This window comes from Hippopotamus amphibius, chromosome X (genome assembly GCF_030028045.1).
Source record: "Hippopotamus amphibius kiboko isolate mHipAmp2 chromosome X, mHipAmp2.hap2, whole genome shotgun sequence".
In the NCBI taxonomy this organism is placed as follows: Eukaryota; Metazoa; Chordata; class Mammalia; order Artiodactyla; family Hippopotamidae; genus Hippopotamus; species Hippopotamus amphibius.
Genome location: NC_080203.1, coordinates 83056743 through 83080850, shown reverse-complemented (window position 1 = coordinate 83080850; position 24108 = coordinate 83056743). Strand labels below are relative to the sequence as shown.

Here is a 24108-nt window from a genome sequence, read left to right as displayed (position 1 = left end):
GAAAATGGCAATAAGAACACCTAGCTTGACAGGTTGTTTTGGAAATCAAATACAATCATTTATATAAAGCATGTTACATAGAGACCTGACACAGAGTAGGCACTGAATAAATGGAAATTGTTATAAAAATGGTAAATTATTACGCAGTGATGTGCCTGGTTTTCTCACTTGTGGGGTGGAGTGACTAAGAGTAAAGAAGAGTTGGGACTTCCCTGGTGGCGCAGTGGTTAAGAATCCGCCTGCCAATGCAGCAGACACGTGTTCGATCCCTGGTTCGGGCAGATCCCACGTGCTGTGGAGCAACTAAGCCCATGTGCCACAGCTACTGAGCCTGTGCTCTAGAGACCGCAAGCCACAACTACTGAGCCTGTGTGTTGCAACTACTGAAGCCCATGTGCCTAGAGCCTGTGCTCCACAACAAGAGAAGCCACTGCAATGAGAAGCCCACGCACCACCACAACCAGAGAAAGCCCACACAGAACAATGAAGACCCAACACAGACAAAAAATATAAAAAAATTAATGATAATAATAATAATAATGATAAGAGTAAAGAGGGGCTACCCAGAACAGGGAAGGGCATTACATCTTTTGTGTTACCTGGTACTTGTAGGTACTGAGTCAGCATTTACTCCAATGAACAACTGTTTATTTGAAAGGATTTGTACAGACATAACACTCTTACTGTCAAAGAGCAGAGAAATCTTTTATATATTATGAACACACAGACACTGTGGCAACTTAAAACTACAGTTAAGAAAAGAAGGAAAAATAGCCCCCCTCTCCAGCCAAGGACTGATACCTGGAGCTAACACTTTTTCAGTCAGCCAGCACCCATCCCATTCCTTCAGTATGAGAATGACTTGACTAGAGATCTGGCTTTGAAGAGCTGTAGGGCTTGGGGAACCTGGTGCATTTTCTTTTGAGAGGGAAAGCCACCTGCACAATCCACAGGAAAGGGGGTGGCCAAAAGCTGACCTGAGCTGAGGCTGCCTTAGAGAAGAGAGCCGACCCAAGAGAGGGAGAGATGACTAGAGTAGGAGTCCCAGCTACCTGCATGTGTAACATGATTGGCATTCAGTTGAATATCATCCCACTACTCTGACCTCTAAAATATACCATTTGAGTTAATGCCAGAGTAATGGTTTTGAACAAAAGGCAACACAAATATCAGCCTAGGGCCTCTCCAGCCTAAGGTGGCCCCTATAGCAGGGCCCTCAGACCAATGACTTAGGCAACGTGTTAGGCAGGGCTTGTGGAGTGGGTCTGGCTCCCTGATTTCACTGTGGGGAACATCTACAACTGATTTTCAAAAGCTAGTGTTCTTATGGGAGGAAAGCCCACAGATTTTAGGATCCCCAGACACATAGCCTGGTACCTGAGAACTTCAGTATATTTGGGAAACTGCCAGGGGGTGGACTGGTGGTCTCAATAATAACAGCCAGGCCTCCCAAATGGATATGAAAAGGAGAGCTTGTCCAAGCTACATCCAGGCATGAGGATGAGATGAGGGTGGGGCTGGGGGAGATATATGCACCAAGCCTATTGGAAAGTCCAGCAAGAAGACTGTTGTCCCTTCAGAGCCTAAGGCAAAGGTACTGGGAGGGGGGACACTGGAGCCTTCACCTGAAAAAAGGATACGGGTCTCCCCAGCCCTCAGACCTTAGGCCTCGGGCCTCAGGCACAAGAGATGGAAAATCACATCTGGGACCTCCACCCTTCCCTTAGCTCCAAACAAGGGCAGAGGTTGAAATGTGGGTGAGAGAGAAGGGATCTTCAGACACAACTGTCATTAGCACCTGAACCACATCTCTTCTTAAACCAGAAACTCTAAGAGCAGAAAGAAACAAGAGCAAAGAAAAAAGAGGGGTTGTGCTTCCATCACATTAAATAGGAGACTTTGTAGAGGTGGGGAAGGGTTGTTTCACATGGATACATCAATCACTCTGGCCAAGGGGTGGGGTTATGAGCAGCAGAGCTCTAAGTGTTCTTCCTCTTTTCATTCATCCTGCTTCCGTTTTGGCTTTTTGGGGTTCCTGGACCGACTTTTGGCTTTGCACAGAGGGCATATAGGTGCATTTCGGTGAATTTGCTGATGACATGACAAGCAGGCCTGGTGGGGGACACAAGACAAAGAAAGTTAGTGGTCAGATTCTTCTAGGCCATGGCTTGTCCTTCTGATCCCCAGGGGCCCCAAAAGCAATTGTGATTTCCCAGCAGGAAGTGATCTCGGAGAGGCAGCAGTGAGCGGTGGCATGAAGCAAGATCTTAATTCCCTGCCCAGGAGTTGAACCTGGGTAGCCTAGATGAGAACCAGGAATCCTAGCCACCAGCAAGGGCTAGAGGCTAGAAGCTATTTTTCACTGGCTCTTGCCCCCAGTGAAATATACATTTCTCCTGGAGGCAAAAACTGTAAAAGCAAGTACAAAATTTATTATTAGAGACAATGCACAACAACAAGTGGGAGAGCACACAGAGAAAGTTTGTTTATCTAAGACAGAAGCAAGGCAGAGATACACACTGGAGAGAAAGGGTGTGGGCATCCTCCCTAATGAGGAGGAGCACAGTAGGGAGGTTAAGTTGTTTATATAGGGCAGTTCTTCCAGGTCTTTGTTTACCTTTGGCCAATTATCTGGTTTCTTTTTCCACACCTGACCTGCCCTAGGACCCTCCCCAACATGCATGCACAACTTTTTTCCAAGATGGATTTCAGCCCGGAGGCCTATGGGAAGGCCTTAGCAGCACATGTTATGGGGTGGTGCCCCCTCCTTTTTAACCCCCAAGGAGCCTTTCTGCACCTGTGCAATGTCTCCGTTGCCCCAAGGATGGGAAACATATGACTTCTTGATCCTTTACTCAAACAAGGTTTAGCCCTTCTCTGTTCCTGCCATGACTGTTATCTTAAGGTGTCCACAGGAGACAAAGACTGGCTATTTACCCTGTGTCTGTTGTTTCTTCCATTTCGGAGCGCAAACAGGAGGTTGATTTTAAATGTCTAACCTGGACCCCATCTATCTCCTGTCTCAGGAAATGTAAACAGGAGACTAGTTGTAAGTGTCTGGCCTGAAGCCCACTTTTTCCTGCCCCATGAAATGTAAATGGGAGGCCAGTTGTAAATGCCTAGCTTAGGGCCCATCTATCTCCTGCCTCAGAAGGAGCAACACCCAAGTAGTGAGTCCTAAGTAGCGAAATCCGTGCTGGATGTAAGGGCTGTAAAGGATACAAGGGAGTGAGAGTCAAAGAGGGGTACTGAGGAAAATATCCAAAACTTGGCAATAAGGCAAAATGTGAACTGCATATCCAATAAGCATTATACTGGAGCATGGTCTAATAGGCCCACTCAAGGATTATTTAATTCTCTAGGACAGGTATCAATAAACTTTTCCTGTAAAGGCCAAGATAGTAAATATTTTAGGCTTCCTTTTCAGGTCATATGATTTTAGTTGCAACTACTCAGCTCTAACTATTTTACACAAAAGAAGCTGTAGATAATACATAAACAAGCAGGCATGTGTGTGGGCCAATAAAACTTTATTTACAGAAACAGGGAGCAGGTCACACTTGGCCTGTGGGTTCTGGTCTGCTGACCCTTGCTCTAGGGGAATGTCCCTTTGTTTGACTATTTATTACTTATTTAAAAAATTGAAGTATAGTTGATTTACAATGTTGTGTTAGCTTCTGGTGTACAAAGAAGTGATATAGATAGATGATGATAGATAGATAGATAGATAGATATTCTTTCCATATTCTTTTCCATTATGGTTTATTAGAGGATATTGAATGTAGTTCCCTGTGCTATACAGTAGGACCTTGTTGTTTATTTTATATACAGTAGTTTGTATCTGCCAATCCCAAATGCCTAATTTATCCCTGCCCCACCCCCTTTCCCCTTTGGTAACCATAAGTTTGTTTTCTATGTCTGTGAATCTGTTTCTGTTTTGTAAATAAGTTCATTTGTGTCATATTTTAGATTCCACATATAAATGATATCATATGGTATTTGTTTTTTCTGTCTGATTTACTTTACTTAGTATGATAATCTCTAGGTCCATCCATGTTGCTGCAAATGGCATTGTTTCATTCTTTCTTATGGCTGAGTAGTATTACATTGCATATATGTACCACATCTGCTTTATCCATTCATCGGTCGATGCACATTTAGGTTGCTTCCATGTCTTGGCTATTGTAAAACAGTGCTGCTGTGAACATTGGGGTGCATGTATCTTTTTGAATTAGAGTTTTCTCTGGATATATGCCCAGGAGTGGGATTGTAGGACCATACGGTAACTCAAATTTTAGTTTTTTAAGGAACTTCCATACTGCTCTCCATAGCAGCTGTGCCAGTTTACATTCCTGCCAACAGTGTAGGAGGGTTCTCTTTTCTCCACGCCCTCTCCAGCATTTCTTATTTGTAGAATTTTTAATGATGGCCATTCTGACTGGTGTGAGGTGATACCTCATTATAGTTTTGATTTGCAATTCTCTAATAATTAGCGATATTCAGCATCTTTTCATGTGCCTATTGGCCATCTGTATATCTTCTTTGGAGAAATGTCTATTGAGGTCTTCTGCGCATGCTTTGATGGGATTGTTTAGTTTTTTGTTACTGGGTTGTATGACCTGTTTTTATATTTTGGGAATTAAGCCCTTGTTGGTTGCATTGTTTGCAAATATTTCCTCCCATTACTTAGGTTAGCTTTTCATTTTTGTTTATAGTTTCCTTGGCTGTGCAAAAGCTTATAAATTTTGTTAGGTCCCATTTGGTTTCTTTTTGCTTTTATTTCTTATTGCCCTGGGAGACGACCTAAGAAAACATTGGTACAATTTATGTCAGAGAATGTTTTGCCTGTGTTCTCTTCTAGGAGTTGTGTGGTATCATGTCTTATATTTAAGTCTTTAAGCCATTTTGAGTTTGCTTTTGAGTATGGTGTGAGGGAGTGTTCTAATTTCATTGGTTTAGATGCAGCTGTCTGACTTTCCCAACACCACTTGCTGAAGAGACTGTCTTTTCTCCATTGTATATTCTTGCCTCCTTTGTTGGAGATTAATTGAACATAGGTGTGTGGGTTTATTTCTGGGCTCTCTGTTCTGCTACATTGACTATAAATACTGTTCCATTAAATACTATACTATTTGACTATTTACTATTGATCAGGGCCCAGATTCTGTGACTTAATGTTGATAAGGCACAAATGGTTTTTGCCCAGTAGAGATGTAAATTATTTTTGTTCCAAAGAAAAGGTAATCACAAAGATTACAGTTTTATTGTTCTGCAGGACATTAACCAGCTCTGGATTTAACATTGCAAACTTATTTTGGCATTTCTTTCCTTTCCTGGCTATATAATTATCTGTTCTTCTAATGCTTCTGGAACCAGCTTTGTAATGCTGCTGGCTCCCATGTTAATGACACGGGTTCACTATATATTTGTCCAAGTCATGTTTCTAACTTCCTGAAAATTATCCTTTAGCAGAGCCTGTCAATCTCCCTGCATTCTAACCCCTCTGGGGGTATGAGGCAACAAGACCAGTGGCTCAACTACAGCACACATACACACCACCCCTTCCTCTGTATCCCAAGCAAAGGCTGTTTTAGGAAGACCCCAAATAAGTAAGGCCAAAGCCCCAGACCCAATCTTCCATGGGGCTGCTTGAGGACACCTTGCTTCCCCCACAGTCCATACCCAGCTCACTCACCTTCATAGGTGGGGGTTGCTGCCTGAAGGTGGCTGTCTGCCGAGTGTCCTGCTTCCTAGCCACTTGGAGTTGTTGGGCGGCAGCGGCTGCAGCAGCCAAGGATTCAGGGATCGGGGGCTCCTGAGGCTCCGTCTGCCACTCTGCTTTCTGCTTCTCAAAGTAACTTTGGAGATGAGAGACATTAGCTGGATCATTCTGAAAGCAAGGAGAACCTTGCCCCTCTTAAGGACGCCATGCTACAGAATGAAGGGGTTTGGGCTGTGGCTCACTGTAGAAAGTTCCTGCACCCTCTCCAGCACAAGGTTCTTCTCCCTGGGTACCGGGCCCACTGTCTGCAGGGAAGGGTAATCCTCCTGCTCCTTGGCTCTGACAGACCCAGAAAAATCAAGAAATCCCAAGGCTAGCCAAGTCCTCAAAGGGCATTTGCCTACCCTCCATCCCATGTTCCTTCGCAGTATTCCTATTAAGTGTCCTCACGCCTCTGCTGACATATCTCTAGGAATAAGAAGCTCACCACTTCCACAGGCAGCCTGCTCTACCTTAAGGAAGTATGCTTCCTTCTAGTGAACTGAACTCTGTCTCGGTAAAGTAAGCCTAGTTCTTAACTCTGGGTCTTAAGATAAAGTTCCAGGTTAGCCCCTGGAGGCCATGAAAGCTCACTCTTCTGTGTTTTCAAAGGTTTCTGGACACCCCTTACAGATCTTGACTTGGGAAGTGACTTCTTAAGAGTCACACACATACACACATGCACACACACACAGTCATAGACATAGTCTTGTATTGTCAAAATTGCACAAAGGACTTTAAAAGCCATCTAGTAATTGTAGTCTAATCATCTAACAGCCCAACACAGAGACTTGCCCAAGGTCATGCAATGAGTCAGCCACTGACAGGCCTGGGGCTAGGACTGGTACCTTGACTTTCAGACTAGGCTTTATATGTGTATAGATACGTGTGTGTGTGTGTGTGTGTGTGTGTTTGGTAGTGGTGGTGGTGTTGTATGCTGCAGGGACAGGAGGCAGGCAGCTTACTCCAAGGAGAGCTTCTCCTCCTCTTCACATAGGTCAGGGAGCCTCTGCAGGCCCAGAGTCATGCGCAGGGCATCCACATGTTCCTTCAGCGGCTTATACTCATCATGTAGCCGCCGGGTGGACTCTAGAAGCTTGTTTAGGTCATTCTCAGACTGTTTGATGGTGTTTTCCATCTGGAACACAGAGTGAGGTAGGCACAGAGAAAAGACCCCAAGACTCTCAGTAAGGCTCCACAGCTGAGTGGATAATAGCACAGGCTCCAGAGCCAGACCAATCTATGACCAAGTCCTCACGCCACCATGTATTCTATGTGACTCTTGTCAAGCCTCAGTTTCCTCATCTGTATAACGGTGATAGTGATCATACCTACCTCATATAATCTTGGTGAAGATTCAATGATTGAATTCATATAAGCTCTCAGTACAGGGGCTCACACAGATTAAAGGCTCAACAAATGGTAGTTATTATTCAAATACAGCAGCTTAGAGCTGGAATGGCCCTTAGAGCTCATGTAGTGCACCCCACCACCATTTTACAGATCAGAAAATTGAGACTCAGAGAGAAGAAGGAACTGCCTCAGAGAAATGCTTCCTAGAGGCAAAGTCTACATAAAGACTCAGGGCTTCTGCCTCCCAGGCCAGTGGCCTTTCTCCTAGATCAGTAGTTCCCAAAATGCTGTTACCAGATCAGCAGCATCAGCATCAACTGGGAACTCATTAGGAATGTAAATTCTCAGGTACCACCCCAGATATAAGCAATCAAAAATTCTGGGGAGGAGTCCAACAATCTGTGTTTTAACAGGCCCTCTAGGTGACCTTTGAGGCATGTTCAAGTTTGAGATCCACTGACCCAGATTTTAAGCCCCTCTGTGATTAATATCTTGTTTATTTCTCTATCTTTAGCTGGCAGCAGAACTGCCAGCTCCTCATGAGACCCTGATATCCTGTGATCTCGTGACACAGAAAATCCCAAGTAACTACTGTCCAAATTTTATTCATAGTTCCTTTAAGATCCTAGGCCTGGCAATATCAGGAAATAAATATTGCCACAGAAATGAGTTTCCCAAGAATAGAAACTTAGCTCCTTTGAATGTAATAACAAAAAATTCTCATTCTCACAGGCCCGAAGGGTTGAAAAGGGCCTTACAGGTCAGCACCTCCAACCTCCCACCTGGTGAAAGAATCACCAATACTGTAGCCCAGACAGGTGATCATTCAGACTCTGCTTTAATAATTCTAAGAAGTGGGAGAACTTACCACCTTAGCATGCATTTCATTCCCCACACACCAAGAGTCTCCAAAAGAGAGAATCTAATGTGGGAGCCCCAGTTTCGTAGGCTGGCAGAGATAATTTATTTGGCATAGTTGGAAGCTTTGGAGCCCTAAATTTAAGTTAGACCCCAGAGGCATCTGCCTGCTCTGCTTTTCCCCAAGGCTAGCTCTCAACTTGCAGACTCCCGGAATAAGAGCACATCAGTGCTAAATGAAACCTCAGAGGTGACTGAATCCCTCTCATGGTACAGAGAGGGAAAAGGAGGCCCAGAGAGAAGAAGGAACTTGTCCAGTGATATACAGTCAATCAGTGACAGAACCAGGGCTGGGTATCAGAACTCCTAGATTCTTCCATTTCACCACAGCCTGATGCCTACTCCCCCAAGTTGGCTACAGCCACATCTCAAGGAGAGGCCACAGCACTCACTACTGCCTATTCCTCCTCAAAAGGCCCCGAAATAGGCTTCAAGCAGCCAGCTACATACCACATTGATATCAGCGTGGATCAGTCGGAGTTCCTCCACATGGGCCATCTTCTCCTGTAGCAGGAGGTCCATCTCCTGCTTGTATTCCTTCAGGTGCCTCTCCTCTGATTCAAGGGCCTCAAACTCAGCCTTCAAACGGGTCTTGATCTTTTCCATCTGCAGAGTCTTGTTCCTGCAATTCCCCAAAAGGAGAAAACAGACCAGCAGGAGAAGGAAGGAAAAGGGGAATGGAGTACAGTGTTAGGGCCTAAGCCAGGGCTATCTTGTTAAGCCATCTTTCTAAGCTTCTCTCTCTTCAGGCAGAGGCAACCTGAAGCCATCCCTGCAAAGGTAGGAGATTCTTGCTTCTAAGATAAAAGCTCAATGCATCTCGAATGGAGATAATTTTGTTCCTTGATGGAGCATTTGCAAACGTGGGAGCAGGTTTTGGCTGTTAGATTGATTCAAGGGAGAGCACTACTGGCATTTAGTGGACATGGGCCAGACATGCTAAACAGCCTCTCAATGCACAGGAAAGCCCCCCGCCACAAATAACTCCCACCCAAACTAACCATGACCTCTTGAGAAACTCTAGAGCAGCACTATCCAATAAATTTTCTACAATGATGGAAATGTTCTGTATCCATGCTTTCTAATACAGTAGCCACTAGGCACATGTAGCTACTGAGGATTCAAAATATGGCTAGTGAATTTCAAATTTTATTTAATTTTAATTAATCGATTAAAATTAAGTTTAAACAGCCACATGAGGATATTGCCTCTCATATTGGACTGCACAGCTCTATAGGGTCCCCTCATCAGTTCCGGAAGAGGAAGGGGATGGGTAGAAATGAAGATCATTTCTTTTCTTAGAAAAATAAAACCTATTTCTGGTTTTTAAATCCCAATTGCATATCCTCTGGCTCAGTGATCCCACACCTAGGAATTTATTCTAAGGAAATAAGTCAAGGAAGCAAAAAGTTAATACCACAGGGATATGCTTTCTGGGCAAAATTGGGATATGCTCTATGGGCAAAATTGGAATCTTTGGCAGCCACTAAAAGGAATCATTATGAAGACTTGCGACATGGAAAATGTGGAAGATACTCAATGAAAAGGTATATACACTAGATTTGCAATTTCAAAATACACAAGCATGTGACTAAACAAAAAGAACTGGCAAGAGTACAGTTTCAAGTATCTTTGAGACCACTGAAGTCTGCCTAAGTGAAAGAACCACAAAACTTTGGAAGGAAGCCCCTCTAGGGCACACTGTTGCCCTCCCACTTGCTCTCTAGTCTCTGTTTCTCAGGTTTTGCCTAGCCATTATCCACTACTCAGATTAGGCATCTCCTTTATCCTGCCTCAGTAGCTGGCTTTCTCCTCTGCCCCAGCCCACCCCATGGATAGTCTTGCTCCACACCCTGACCTCTGGCCTCTGACCTCAGCCTGCTTCTGTCTTCATTGTCTCTCCTTTCTTCAACACTGCCTGTGGCTCCTGCCTCAAGAGGTGGCCCTCAATGGCACAGAACCACAGAAAATATTATGTTAGGTGGGTAGGATGACAGGAGAAATTTTTCTTTCAGTATTCAAAAATTTCTTTTCAAGTTATCATATTGCTTTTACCTTAGAAAAGGTTAAAAGAATGGGTGTTATTATCCCATTTGTAAAGAAGGAAATTAGGGATTCAGGATGGTAAGTTGCCCAAGACCAGAGAGCTAGTAAATGGGATGTTGGGATTTGAACCCAGGTCTCTCTAATACCATCCACTACTCCACACTGCCTGGGGTTACCCAGGCTAAAGGGCATAAACATATTGAGGGTTCTTGGTATATCTGTTCAACTGCCTTGCAGAGGGATGATAATGATTTGTACTGGTCAATTAATTCACTATTTAGAGCCCCCTCCCATCTAAACTTCTATTCTCTTCCTCTGGATTACACAGAGAGCAGTCTAAACTTCACCTATCCCTACCCCAATTCACAGATGGGAAAACTGAGACTCAGAGTGATATATAGTGTCTCACCCTGATGCACACAGCCAGTTTGTGGCAGTGCTGGGCCTAGAATCCATTTCTGCAGGCAGAGCCATATTGTGAAAGGAACAGGGGCTTTAGATTCAGACACGGGTATAATTCCTGGTTCTGCCCTGACTAGCTATTAGCCCTTGGCCAATAAGAACAACAAGTATATTTATAGTTTAATTATATTCATTGGGCACCTATTATGTACCAATTATAGAGGGCTTAAAGGTACATTCATTCAACAAATACTTATGGAACATCTATCACGTGCCAGCCACTGTACTAGATGCTACAGATAGAGCGGAGAGCAGGACAGCCTGTGGACAAGAAGCTTCATCTAATGAGAAAAATAGACCCTGAACACATGTAAAACTAAGTGATAAGTAATATGGATGAGATGCAGAATGCAATGGAAGGACACACCAAAGGGTTCTAACATAGCTTGAGGGACACTGTAGTCAAGGGGGCTGTCAAGGGAAGCTCCGCTGATAACCTGAGAATGTGACATCTAAGCTAAGACCTGGAGAATGGGTAGGAGAGGTAGCTGGTGGGTAGCAGGTAGACACAGAGGAGAGCAGTCCAGGTAGAGAGTATACTACTAGCAATGGCCCTGGAACAGAAAAGAATATGGCACATTAGAGGAACTGAAAAAAGGTCAGTGTGGCTGGAATATCTAATGCAAGAGGTGTGTGGGGGGCGGGGGAGAGGTGTTTGAGATGAAACTAGGGAAGTTGCCAGAACACAGCCTGGAGATTGAGATGAGCATCTAGTACTTTCATCTTCAGAAGGGGGAATCGTTGTAGAACTTTAAGCAGCAGGAGAGTGACATAATCTGATTATCTCATTTCACTTCTCTCAGCCCTGGTCTCCTCATCAGTAACACAGGAATAATAATAGCACTTACCTTACAGGTTGTGTGGTGAGGGTTAAATGAGCTAAGACATGTAAAGTCTCCAAGCAGAGTATGGGGCACATGGGTGGGCAGTCAACAAATGATAGTACCTATCTCTCCCCACACTGCCCAACTCTTCTGCTATGGTTATCTCCTTATCACAATGGTTTAAACTTTGTTATATAGAGCCTACAATGAGTAGGATGTGTGTATAACGTGTGTGTGTGTGTGCGCGCACGTGTGCACGTGCATGTGTGCACATGTACTAGCATGAGTAGAAAGGTATATTAACACTTATGTTGATTATAATAATAATCATTAGCATAAGTCATCTCATAGTGCCATTATGAATAATGGCATTTTATAGGGGTGGCCCAAGCACTCCTAATTTGTAATCAATTCAGTTCATATGCTAGCAACTACTACTAAATGAAATCAGGGGTGAGGGGTCTCTCACTGATACTTCACAGAAATCAACATAGTACATCTATCCCTGCTTGGATGAGTGCTTTTTATCTAATCCTCCCTCCTCCACCCATGTCCAATTCTGCTTATAGACAACCCCATGTTGTCGGGCAGGAGACACTGCAATCCCAGATTAAATCAAAATAAACTAAAAGTTTTCACCTGGTGGGGTCACAGTTAAAGTGCTGCCTGGAACTGGAAAATCAAAGGCACAAAGGCTTCCTCAAAGCACCATGGTATTTCCTCTCCCTGGGGAGGAGGCCTGTCACCAGAAAAATGGCAACTTTATCCTTTGGGTATGAGGCCCAGGGTAGGCACAATCCAAGGTGTTTTGGAGCCTTTTTCTATTGTCCACTGCGGCAAGAAATGGCAAGGACTAGGGACCCTGACTAAGGGGCAGAAGGGCTAAGACTCCTCGTTATGGGAGGGAAGCAGAGTTATGGAGACGGAGTTCAGAAATATCCTCTATTTACTGCTGTTTCTTAATTGCTTTACACTGTTGTGCCAGTTTCTGCTGTACAACAAAGTGAATCAGCTGTATTTATACATATATCCCCATATTCCCTCCCTCTTGAGCCTCCTTCCCACCTTCCCTGTCCCACCCCACTAGGTCATCAGCAGTCCTCGAGTTGATCTCCCTGTGTTAGGCAGTTGCTTTCCACTAGCTATCTATTTTATATTTGGTAGTATATAAATGTCAATACTACTCTTTCACTTTGTTCCAGCTTCTCCTTCCCCACCTCCCTATGTCCTCAAGTCTGTTCTCTACCTCTGCATCTTTATTCTTCCCCTACCACTGAGTTCATCAATACCATTTTTTAAAATTCCATATATATATGTGTTAGCATACGATATTTGTTCTTCCCTTTCTGACTTACTTCACTCTATATGACAGACTCTAGGTCCATCCACCTCACTACAAATAACTCAATTTCATTCCTTTTTATGGCTGAGTAATACTCCATTGTATATATGTGCCACACCGTCTTTATCCATTCATCTGTCGATGGACATTTAGGTTGCTTCCACGTCCTAGCTATTGTAAATAATGCTGCAATGAATATTGTCACTGCTATTTCTAAAGTCAGTTTCTTGGGGGGCACAGGGAGACTGGCCCATGTTTTAGTGGAGGGACAGCGCTGTCACTGCAGCCTTTGATGGTACTACTATTACCTCTCAGCAGTGGTTTACCAAGGGCAGGGCAGTGAGAGGAGTCCACCATGGGTGCAGAAAATAAAGGGGTGCATTGTGTGTAGACAATTTAAAAAAATAATAGAACCAACTAAAGTTGGTCTGCTCTTCATGATCACTATGCACTGAAAATTCTAAACAATGTCCACTGAAGGATATCTGGTCTGATTCCAGTTTTTGGCAATTACAGATAAAGCTGCTATGAATATCCAACTGCAGGCTTAAATGTGACCACAAGTTGTCATTTCTCTAGGATAAATGACCAAGATTGCAATTGCTGGATTGTATGGTAATTGCATGTTTAGTTTTTTAATAAACTGCCAAATTGTTTTCCAGAGCAGCTGTGCTATTTCACATGCCCACCAACAATGTGTGAGTCATCTAGTTCCTCTACCTGGCCAACCATTTTACTTGAACTGTTTTAAAAGGTATGTGGTGATACCTCAAAGTGATCTTAATTTGCATTTCCCCAGTGGCTAGTGATACTGAACATCTTCTCATGTACTTATTTGCCATCTCTATATCCTTTTCCACAAAATGTCTGTGTGTGTCTTTGGCCCATTTTCTAATTGGACTGTTTGTTTTCTCAGGGTTGAGTTTTAAGAATTCTTTATGTGTCCTAGATATGAGTGCTTTATCAGATATGTGGTTTGCAAATATTTTCTCCTATTTATTTCCTTGTCTTTTCATCCTCTTAACCAGGTCTTTAGCAGAACATTTAAAACTTGTTTTGATGAAGTCCAATCTCTATTTATCAATCTATCATCTATCTATCTCTATCTATCTATCATCTATCTATCTATCTATCTATCTATCTATCTATCTATCTATCTATCATCTATCTATCTATCATCTATCTATCTATCTATCATCTATCTATCTATCTATCTATCTATCTATCTATCTATCTATCTATCTATCTATATCATCTATATGGATAATGCTCTGGTGTCATGTCTGAGTCTTCACTAAGCTCTAGGTTCTGCAAATTTTCTCCTATGTTATCTTTCGAAAGTTTTATAGTTACATTTACGTCTACAGTCTACTCTGAGTTAACTTTGGTACAAAGTGTGAGGTTTAGGCTGAGATTCACTTTTTTGTTTTTTGTTTTGTTTTGTTTTTTGCTTATGGTTATGCAATTGCTTCAGCACTGTCCTTGTAAAGACTGTCCTTCCTTCGTTGTATTACTTTTGCACCTCTTGTCAAAAATCAGTTGGCCATACTTGTGTAGATAAATTTCTGGATTCTCAACTTTGTTCCAGTTATCTATGTGTCTGTCCCTTTGTGAATATCACACAGTGTTAATCACTGTAGCTACATAATAAGTTTTGAAATCAGGAAGAGAGATTTCTCCCATTTATTTTTATATCTCAAATTTCTTTTGACTATTCTATATATTTTGCCTTGACATATAAATTTTAGAGTAATTTTGTCTATATCTACCAAAAATCTTTCTGGGATTTTGACGGAAATTTTTAAAATTTGTATATCAATTTGGGAGGATTGGCATCTTTACTATATTGACTCATCTTCCAAACCCTGGATATAGTGTTTCTCCATTCAGATCTCCTTTGATTTCTTTTTATTAGCATTTGTAGTTTTCAGCACAAAAGTCCTACACATGTTTTGTTAAATCTTTGTTACACTTAGGTATTTCATGTTTCTGAGTGCCTGTAAGTGGTTTTGTATTTTGTAATTGTAGTTTCCACATGCATATTGCTAAGGTTTTTAATGCTAATCTTACATTCCGCAGTCTTGCTGACCCACTTATTAGATGTACGAGTTTTTTGTTTGTTTGTTTGTTTTTCTGTTTTGTTTTTGACTTATCAGGATTTCCCACATAGACAAATCATGTCATCTGCAAACAAAAACAGTTTTATTTCTTCCTTTCCATCTTGTACGCCTTTTATTTACTTTCTTGCCTAATTGTCCTGCCTAAAACCTCTAGTGCTACATTGACTAGCGGTGCTGAGTGCATATCCTTGCCTTGTTCGTAATCTAAGTGGGACAGCATTCATTCTTTCAGAAGTAAGTGTAATGTTAGCTAGCTGAAGGGTATTTGTTGATGTACTTCACCAAGTTGAGAAAGTACCCCACCCCCATTCCTAGTTTTTTAAGAGATTTTATCATAAATATGTGCTGAATTTTGTCAAGTGCTTTATCTGAGTTAATTGACATAACCATGCAATTTTTCTTCTTTAGCCTTTTGATATGATAAGTAACATTGATTGATTTTTGAATAACAAACTAGCCTTGCATCTCTGGAACCCCTCTTGGTCATGGTGTCAATTCCTTTTATATATTCTTTTTATATATTGCTGAATTCTAGTTGCTAATTCTTCAATAATGATTTTTACATTTATAATCATGAAGGATATTAGTTTCTAATTTTCTTCTACTCTCTTTCCCTGAAACTGGTATCAGGGTATTAAGGGCTTCATAAAATAAGTGGAGATGTGTTCTTTCCACTTCTGCTTTCTGGAGAGACTATTAAGAATTGGGGTTAATTCCCTTTAACCATTTGGTAGAAATCTCCAGTGAAACCAAATGGGCATGGAGGTTCTGGTTTGGGGAGTTGTTACATTACAAATTTAATTTTCTAAATAGTTTCAGGGTTATTCAAATTATCTATTTTATATTGGGTGAGTTGTGGTAGTGCTTTTTGAGAATTGGTCCATTTCATGTAACTTGTTTAATTTACACGAGTAGAGTTGTTCATAGTATTCCCTCAGTATTCTTTTGGGTTTTTTAAAAATAACTTTTATTGAGATATAACTGACATACAATAGACTGCATATATTTAAAGTGTACAGTTTGATTTTTTTTTCTTATTAGTAATGTATGTATGGCAATCCCAATCTCCCAATTCATCCCCCACCCCCCCATTTCCCCGCTTGGTGTCCGTATGTTTATTCTCTACATCTGTGTCTCTATTTCTCCCTTGCTATTCTTTGGAAGTCTGTGGGGTTGGTAATGATATCTTCTGTTTCATTCCTGATGTCCGTAATTTGTGTCTTCTCTCTTTTTTCTTTGTTAGTGTTGCTAGAGGTTTTTCAATTTTATATATTTTTCAAATAATCAGCTTTCTGTTTCATTGATTTCTCTATTTTTTTCTACTTTTAATCATTGATATCTGCTCTTTTCTGTATTATTTCCTGTTTTCTGCTTGCCTTGGGTTTATTTTGCTCTTCTTTTTTTAGTTTCTTGAGGTGGGAGCTTAGATTGTTAATTAGAGGCCTTTCCTCTGTTCTAATGTAGGCATTTGGTGCTACAAACTTCCCTCTCATCACTGCTTTTGTGGCATCCTACACATTTTGATATGTTTCATTTTCATTTTCACTCTGTATTTTTATTTCCCTTGCAACTTCATCTATGAAATATGCACTATTTTAGAAATGTTTTTATTAATTATTATCCACATGTTTATAGATCTTTCCTGGTATTTTTTCTGATTTCTTGATTTCTAGTTTGACTTTATTAATGTCAGAGAACACACTCTGTATTTCCATTCTTTTAAATTTGTTAAGAATATGCTTTTGTATCTCAGAGTATGGTCTATCTATATTGGTATATGTTCCATGGACACTTGAAAAGTATGTGTATCCTGTTGTTCGGTGGAGTGTTCTATAAATGTTAATTATATCCTGTCATTGATGGTGTTGTGCAGCTCTATTTATACCCTTGCTGAATATCTGTCTAGTTCTATCAAATGATAGACATATGTTAAAGACTCCAGCTATAATCGTGGCTTTGTCTATTTCTTCCTTTGGTTCTATCAGATTTGCCTCACATATTTTGTAGTTCTGTTGTTGGTGTATACCCATTTAGGACTGCTAGGTCTTCTTGACAGTCTGACACTTTTGTTATTATCTAATGTACCTCTATGTACCTAATAATTTTCTTTGCTCTGAAGTCTACTTTATCTGATATTAATATATCCATTCCTGCTTTCCTTGGATTAATGTTTCCATGGCATATCTTCTTCCATTCTTTCAACATACCTATATCTTTATATTTGAATTGAGGCTCTTGTGGACAGCATATAGATGGGTCACATTTTTTTAATCGTCCTGGCTAACCAGTATTTGGATTGCAGTATTTAGACCATTTATATCTAGTGTACTTATTGATAAAGTTAGGGCTTAAGTATATCATTTTATTTTCATTTACTATTTGCGGTCTCTCTTATTTGACTCCCTGTGTTCTTTTTGCTGCCTTCTTATGTTTAATTGAATGTTTTTTGGAATTACATTTTGTGTACACTGTTTTTAAGTGTATCTCTTTGTAGAGATTTTTAGCAGTCACTCTAGGTATTATATTTCATAATTTATCATAGTATTCTGTGTCATCATTTTATTAGGGCGAATGAAGAGTAGAAGCATTACCTCCCTTTATGCCCCCTTTACCCTCCACCATTTATAATATAACTATCTGAAATATTTCTTCTACATATGAGTTATGTTCGTAGAGAACCATATTCCTGCTTCCACCATCAGAAATGATTTAGAAAACTCAACAGGAGAAGGAAAATGTACTGTATTTTAATCGTATTTTTACTCTTTCTCTTGGTTTTTCTTCCTTCCTGATATTCCATGTTTTCTTCTTTTAGGAAAGACTCCTTTAGCTATTATTATTTTAGGGTAGATCTGCTGGTGACAGATTCTCTTAGTTTTCTCCATCTGAGAACATCTTAATTTATCCCTCATTCTTGATGGATATTTTTGCTACATGTAGAACTTGCGGTTGATAGTTCTTTTCTTTCAGGACTTGAAAAAGCTTGTGCTACTTCCTTCTGGCTTCTATATTTTCTGATGAGAAATTCACTGTCATTCAAATTATTTTCACCTGTAGGTAAGGTGTAATTTCTCTTTGACTGGTTTAAGGCTTTCTTTGTCCCTAGTTTTCAGACATTAACCATGATGTGTCTTGGTGTGGATTTCTATGAGTCTATCCTCTTTGAATCAGTGGGTGTATATCTCTTGACAAATCTGGGGAGTCCTCAGTCATTATTTCAAATATTTTTTTAGTCTCACCCTCTTTTTCCTCTGTAGACAAGGCCTCTCTGATGTCTAATTCCTCTTCCTTCCTTCCTTCTGCCTTCCTTCCCTTTTTCCCCATTCCCTACACTATTTATGCCCCACATAGGCAACCATTCAAAACGACTTAATGCCTATTTGTTGTGTTGTATGTGTTCTTCTAAAACATAAACTATTGATATACATTAAGGAGAGAAAAGGAGAGGAAGAGAGAGAGGGAAAGAGAGAGAGAGACACACACACACACACAGACACAGAGAGAGAGAGAGAGATTAATCTCCGGAGAGTGTGAATGTTATGGACTGAATCATGTCCCTCCACAGTTCACATGTTGAAGCCCTAATCCCCAATGTGAGTGTGTTTAGAGGGGGTAGACAGGTAATTAAGGTTAAATGAGATCACAAATGTGGGACCCTAATCCAATTGGACTGGTGCCCTTATAAGAAGAGGAAGAGACACCAGAAGTTGCTTTCTCTCTCTCTCTCTACATGCACAGAGGAAAGGCCATGTGAAGACATAGCAAGAAGGCAGCTGACTATAAGCCAGGAAGAGAGCCCTCACAAGGAAGCAAATTTTCTGGCACTTTGACCATGGACTTCTTAGCCTCCAGAACTGTGTTGTTTAGGCCACCCAGTCTGTGGTATTTTGTTGTGGAAGACCAATCAGATTAACACAGAGTTTGGTACCATGAAGTGGGGTACTACTTTAATAAAAACCTAAAAATGTGGAAGTGGGTTTGGAAGTAGGTGATGGGTAGAGGCTGGGAGAGTTTTGAGGGGCATGCTAGAAAAACCCTATAGTGCCTTGAAGGGACTGTTGGTAGAAACATGGATATTAAAGATGCTTCTAGTGAGGTCTCAAAGAGAGAAGAGGAACATGCTATTAGAAACTGGAGAAAAGATGATCCTTACTATAAAGTGGCAAAGAATTTGGCTGAATTTTGTTCTAGTCTTTTGTGGAAGGTAGAACCTGTGAGCAATGAAATTAGATATTTAGCTGAGGAGATTTTTAAGCAAAGTGTTGAATGTGAAGCCCAGCTGCATATAGTAAAATGCAAGAGGAGAGAGATAAATCAAAAGAATCATTAAGCAAGAGGAACCAGAATTTGAACATTTGAAAAATTCTCATTCTATCCATATTGCAAAAAATATGAGGCATGTTCTGGAGAGAACACCCCAGGATGTGGCTAGAAAACCACTCCCTGAAGAGATTACTCATGATTTTAATTAGGTATCTCAGCAGAAGTCAGGGATAGAGATGGGATTATACAAGCACTGACACTGTCAGAATGGACCAAGCGGAGCAGATAGAGGATGAAATAAAGGAAAGTGTTTGGAATCTACAAGGCAGGACAATAGAGTTATTTAGCTGCAAACATGCTTCATCTTTCAAGTAAAGGAATGAATGACACCAAAGGTGATTAAGAGATCATCAGGCTGCCATTCCCACCATTGGGTCTAGACCTAACAGGGCCTGGGGGCAAGGCTGTTGCCTCCTCAGTTTCAGTGGGCCGAGCTGCTTCTGACTAGTGCCTCAGGAGAAAGGCCACAGCAAAGGGCTCTGAGGGTGGGGGTGATACTGCCCAAAGTATCCAGCCAAAGAAGATTATTCTCCAGCCTGAAAAATCTAATGAAATTTGCCTTGCTAAGTTTTGCACTTTCTTGGGATCTATCATCCCTCTCTTCTTTCTGATTTCTCCCTTTTCAAAAAGGAATGTCTATCCTATGCCTGTCCTACCATTATACTTGGGAAGCAGATCATTTGTCTGGTTTCACAGCTGGAGAGGAATTTTGCCCTTTGGATGAATCATATCTCAAGTCTCATCCACACCTAAATTAGATGATATTTAGATGAGACTTTTGACTTGGCATAGGTGCTGGGATGCATTAAGACATTTGGCACTGTTGGAAAGGGATGAATTAATTTTGCACATGATAAGGACATGCATTTGGTGGAAGGCATAGGGAGAAATATGAAATGCATTGAGTCCCCTACGATACATATGTTCAAGCCCTAACCCCCAAAGTATTTCCAAGTACTTTTGGAGAGAGAATTTTTAGGGAGGTATAAGGTTAAATGAGGTCATCATAGTAGGGCCCTAATCTGGTAGTACTGCTGTCCTTATAAGTAGAGGAAGGGACACATGAGCTCTTTCTATCTCCACATAAGACCAGAGGAATGGCCATACAAGGACACAGGGAAGAAGCAGCCACCTACAAGACAGGAAGTAAGCCCTTACCAGAAATCAAAACTTCTGATACCTATATCATTAATTTCTAGCCTCCAGAATTGTGAGAAAATAAATGTCTGCTATTTAAGCTACCCAGAATGTGTTATTTCTTTGTGGCAGACTAAGCTGACTAATACGCACATGCACACTCTGTCTCTCTCTTTCTCTCTCTGTCTCTCTCTCAGACACACACACACACATACACATGCACAGGCTCACGCACATGCACACGCACACAGTATAGACTAATGATAACATACAGTTTTCACATGGCACTCTGATGTTAAGATCCAGGATTCCTTGCTTCTAAGTGTGGCCATCTACCACATTTTACTTGTCCACCCTTCCAAGGATAGACTCTCACTTTGCTTCCATCTGCCCCCTCCACAAACAATACTTTGATGAATATTCTTGTACTTGTCTGAGTAAATTTAGTGGGCTATGTCCCAGGAGTGGGAAATCTGGCACACAGGTAATGTGTATTCATATTTCATCTAAGCAGTGCCAATTGGCTGTGCAGGATGGCTACCCCAGTCCACACTCCTACCAGTAGTGCATGAGGGCACCTGTATCTGTGCTTGTAGTCAGAAAGGAGGAGCAATGGGGACGCTTAGGGGATCCCCCAACTGGAGACCTGTAACAGAATGCACCTTGAGCTGGTCTCATTTCTCCCTTAAACAACCTCTGCCTGACTCACCTAGCAGCTCTATCCCACCACCATCAAGATCTAAGAGCTTTGTCTAGTTACTGCTGCTCTGCCCATCCCCATGCCCCATCCATCATCTCTGGGAGTTAAATAGAATTTTATCTGAAGGTCTCTGTATGTATTTGGCATTTTCAGTAAAGCAAACACTTGGCACAGACAGCAGCCAAGTGATTCACATACAGCAAGTGGAACTCACAGACCAGTGTGGGTAGGACCTGAGCACATGTGAATCTCCAGGCTGGGAAGGACCTTTGAAGGCATCTATCGTGCCTTCCTCAACCACTGCTTAAGTGCTTTCTATAATATCGCTTCCAAGTGTTCAATTAGGCCTTCCTTGAACAACTCAGTCACGGAGCTCTCACTATTTCTCTAAACAATCCATTCCTTCTATAGGCGGCTCCAACAATTTGAAAACCCTAGGGTCACACAGAACATCAATGCTCCTTGTCCCCCCTCCCCATGCAATTCATTCTCCCCTCCCTCCATAATAATAGAACCTCTGAGTTTCATCTGGGCACGTGACACCTGGCCTAAGGGCTACATTCCCCTCTCCCCTTTGCAGCTGTTTGTGGCCATGGGACAATGTTCTGGCCAATGGGATGAAAACACATGTAAAATGTGCAATGTCTAGGCTGTGACCCTAAAGGGAAGGAGCGTGCCATTCACTTTCCTTTTGCCCTCTTCCCACTGCCTAACATGTATACACAACATCAAGCCATCTTCATGCATGTAGATGGATGAAGCAACAGGTACATGGTGAAGCAACATGATAAAAAGAGCCTGAGTCCCCAACATGGAATAACCACACAAACCACAGGTAGCTTGTTCCCAGACTGATGATGTGAGAGAGAAATGAACTTCGGTCTTGTTTTAACCACTCTTAATTTGGAACCAAGCTGGATTAGCTTTAGCAATAAATATCCTGGTTAATTGGCTACTGTATTTAATTGAATCTAAGATGCCACTGGACATAAGGTACACATTATCTTATGGACTACTAAGAGAAAAATGCTACCAATTCTATTATGACAAAATGTTTTCTTTTAATTTAAATGTTCATTTAATAGTTGTTGAAAGAGCTCTGGTACACTGATTTTACACACTATTTTAATCAGACTTTTCTAGTGTGAGTCATTTCTCATACACAATAACTTTTTATTTCAAGGGAAAACCATGATGAGATATTTTTGAAGATACTTCAAATGGCAATTAAACTCAACACATACAGTGGTAATCATGCACATAATTCAATTGAAGGGATGATTATGTGGACAGCCACAACCACGTTCACATGTGCTCATGCGTGGACAATAACACAATTCCCTGTTGGCCAACAGCAGCTGTAAGGTACAATTGTATTTAAGACACATCCGGACTTTAGATTTTTAAAATATAAAACATGTGTGTATTAAATGGTGAAATCTGATTCTTTAAAACCAAATTTAGGGAATAACCTTGACTTTCACTCCAGTCAAGATAGAGTAACAGGGCCCAGATTTACCCACCCATGCAAGATAACTAAAACATAATAAAACAAACAAACAAAAACACCAAGACAAAATATATGAAAAAAACAAAACAAAACTGTACTCAAGTCATCAGGCATCAGGCAAGTAAGCTCAGTGATCTCTGAGAGATGGAAAAGCTTAGATGAGCCTGAAGTTGCCCCATCCTACTGTCTAGCGAAATATTCTAGGCTGCAAGGTAGGGATGGAGAACTCAGACAGATCCTGGCCATCTCCGTCAATTGAGGAAATGGAGCTAGGAGTCTGGCACCTGGAGTTCACGGGAAAGTTTTGGAGAGGGGAGACCTGTCTAGAGAGCGAATGCTTACAGTTTTCAGAAGATCCCCCTCAGGTACTCACTGAAATATTGATCAGCACACGTGTGTAAGGAAGCTAACTACCTGAAGCCAAGGAAAGAACCACCTCAAAGGATTAGAGGAGACAGTGATCAGAGCCCACAAAGGGCTGAGAACAGTAAGTGTTCCAAACAACCATGGTAGAAAAAAATGCACAATTTTTAAAGCATTAGAATACAAAAATATGTTCTCTATCACGTGAGGAATATGAGCTCTAACTAAGTGCTGATGTGGTCCTACTTAACTAAGCTAAAAAGCAAGGGCCAGATGGATAAAAGCGATTCCAGGTGTCTTCATGACTTGCCTGAACAAAGCTCAAAAATATTTATAGGAACCCAAAAATATTCTGAGTCAACAAGGTAAATTTCAAAATACCCAAAGAGATGAGAGAGATGAGAGATGAAAAATACACAAATAAAATATCTAGAGATGAAAACTACAGTGTCTCAGATCAAAAGTACATTAGTCAATTTAGACAATAACAGAGACAATAGTAATGAATCTGAAGACATACCAATAGAAAGTTTCCCCAATGAAATATATAGAGAAAAATTAAAAAAATAAACAGCATCAAACTGTGGGAAAACTTCCAGTGGCTAAAAGTATATGTAAGTGAGGATCAAGAACTGTGGGAAACTGTGGGAAAACTTCCAGTGGCTAAAAGTATATGTAAGTGAGGATCAAGAAGGAGGGAGAAAAGAAAAATATTTGAAGAATTAAAAACCAGAACCATTTCAGATTTGATGAAAACTATACATGCACCAATCCAAAATGTTCAACAAATCTCAAGCACAGGAAGCAGGAAGAAAACTACACTAAGTCATATCACAATGAAGTTGATGAAAACCAGTGATAAAGAGAAAATCTTAACAGCAGCCAGAGGAAAAAAGTCATGTTACCCCAGAGGAATGAAGAAGCATAGAAACAAGATGACAGTGGCATATTACTTTTAAAGTACTGAAAAATAAAAGATCTCTGCCAATATAGAATTCTTTACACATTCAAAACAAGCTTTAAAAACAAAGGTGAGGAGAAGAAAGATGGTGGTGAAGTATAAGGATGTGGAATGCATCCCTCTCCACAGAAGCATTAGGAATACACCAAAAGACACAATAATTCCCACAGAGAACCAGCTGAACACCAGCAAACGACCTTGGACACCAGAAAGGACTGCAAAGATCCCAACATAAATGGTAGGAAGGCATTTGAGACTGTTCAAAGAGGGTGAAGTGGCTGAGCTATG

General features: G+C 41.1%; 1 protein-coding gene across 2 annotated transcripts in view; it reads right to left on the bottom strand.

The window, feature by feature from the left end:
* Positions 1 to 626: 626 nt before the first annotated feature.
* Positions 627 to 24108, bottom strand: part of ZC4H2 (zinc finger C4H2-type containing) — a 38519-nt gene continuing 15037 nt past the window's right edge. The window contains exons 2-5 of one of the 2 annotated variants that reach the window (XM_057719407.1): positions 8483 to 8654; positions 6727 to 6899; positions 5696 to 5858; positions 627 to 2112 (exon numbers count right to left, since the gene is read on the bottom strand). In XM_057719407.1, the coding sequence (XP_057575390.1) occupies positions 1999 to 2112; positions 5696 to 5858; positions 6727 to 6899; positions 8483 to 8654 (622 nt within the window). In that variant the 3' untranslated portion in view covers positions 627 to 1998. The remainder of the gene's footprint in view (positions 2113 to 5695; positions 5859 to 6726; positions 6900 to 8482; positions 8655 to 24108) is intronic. The other variant, XM_057719408.1, reaches the window with a different exon arrangement.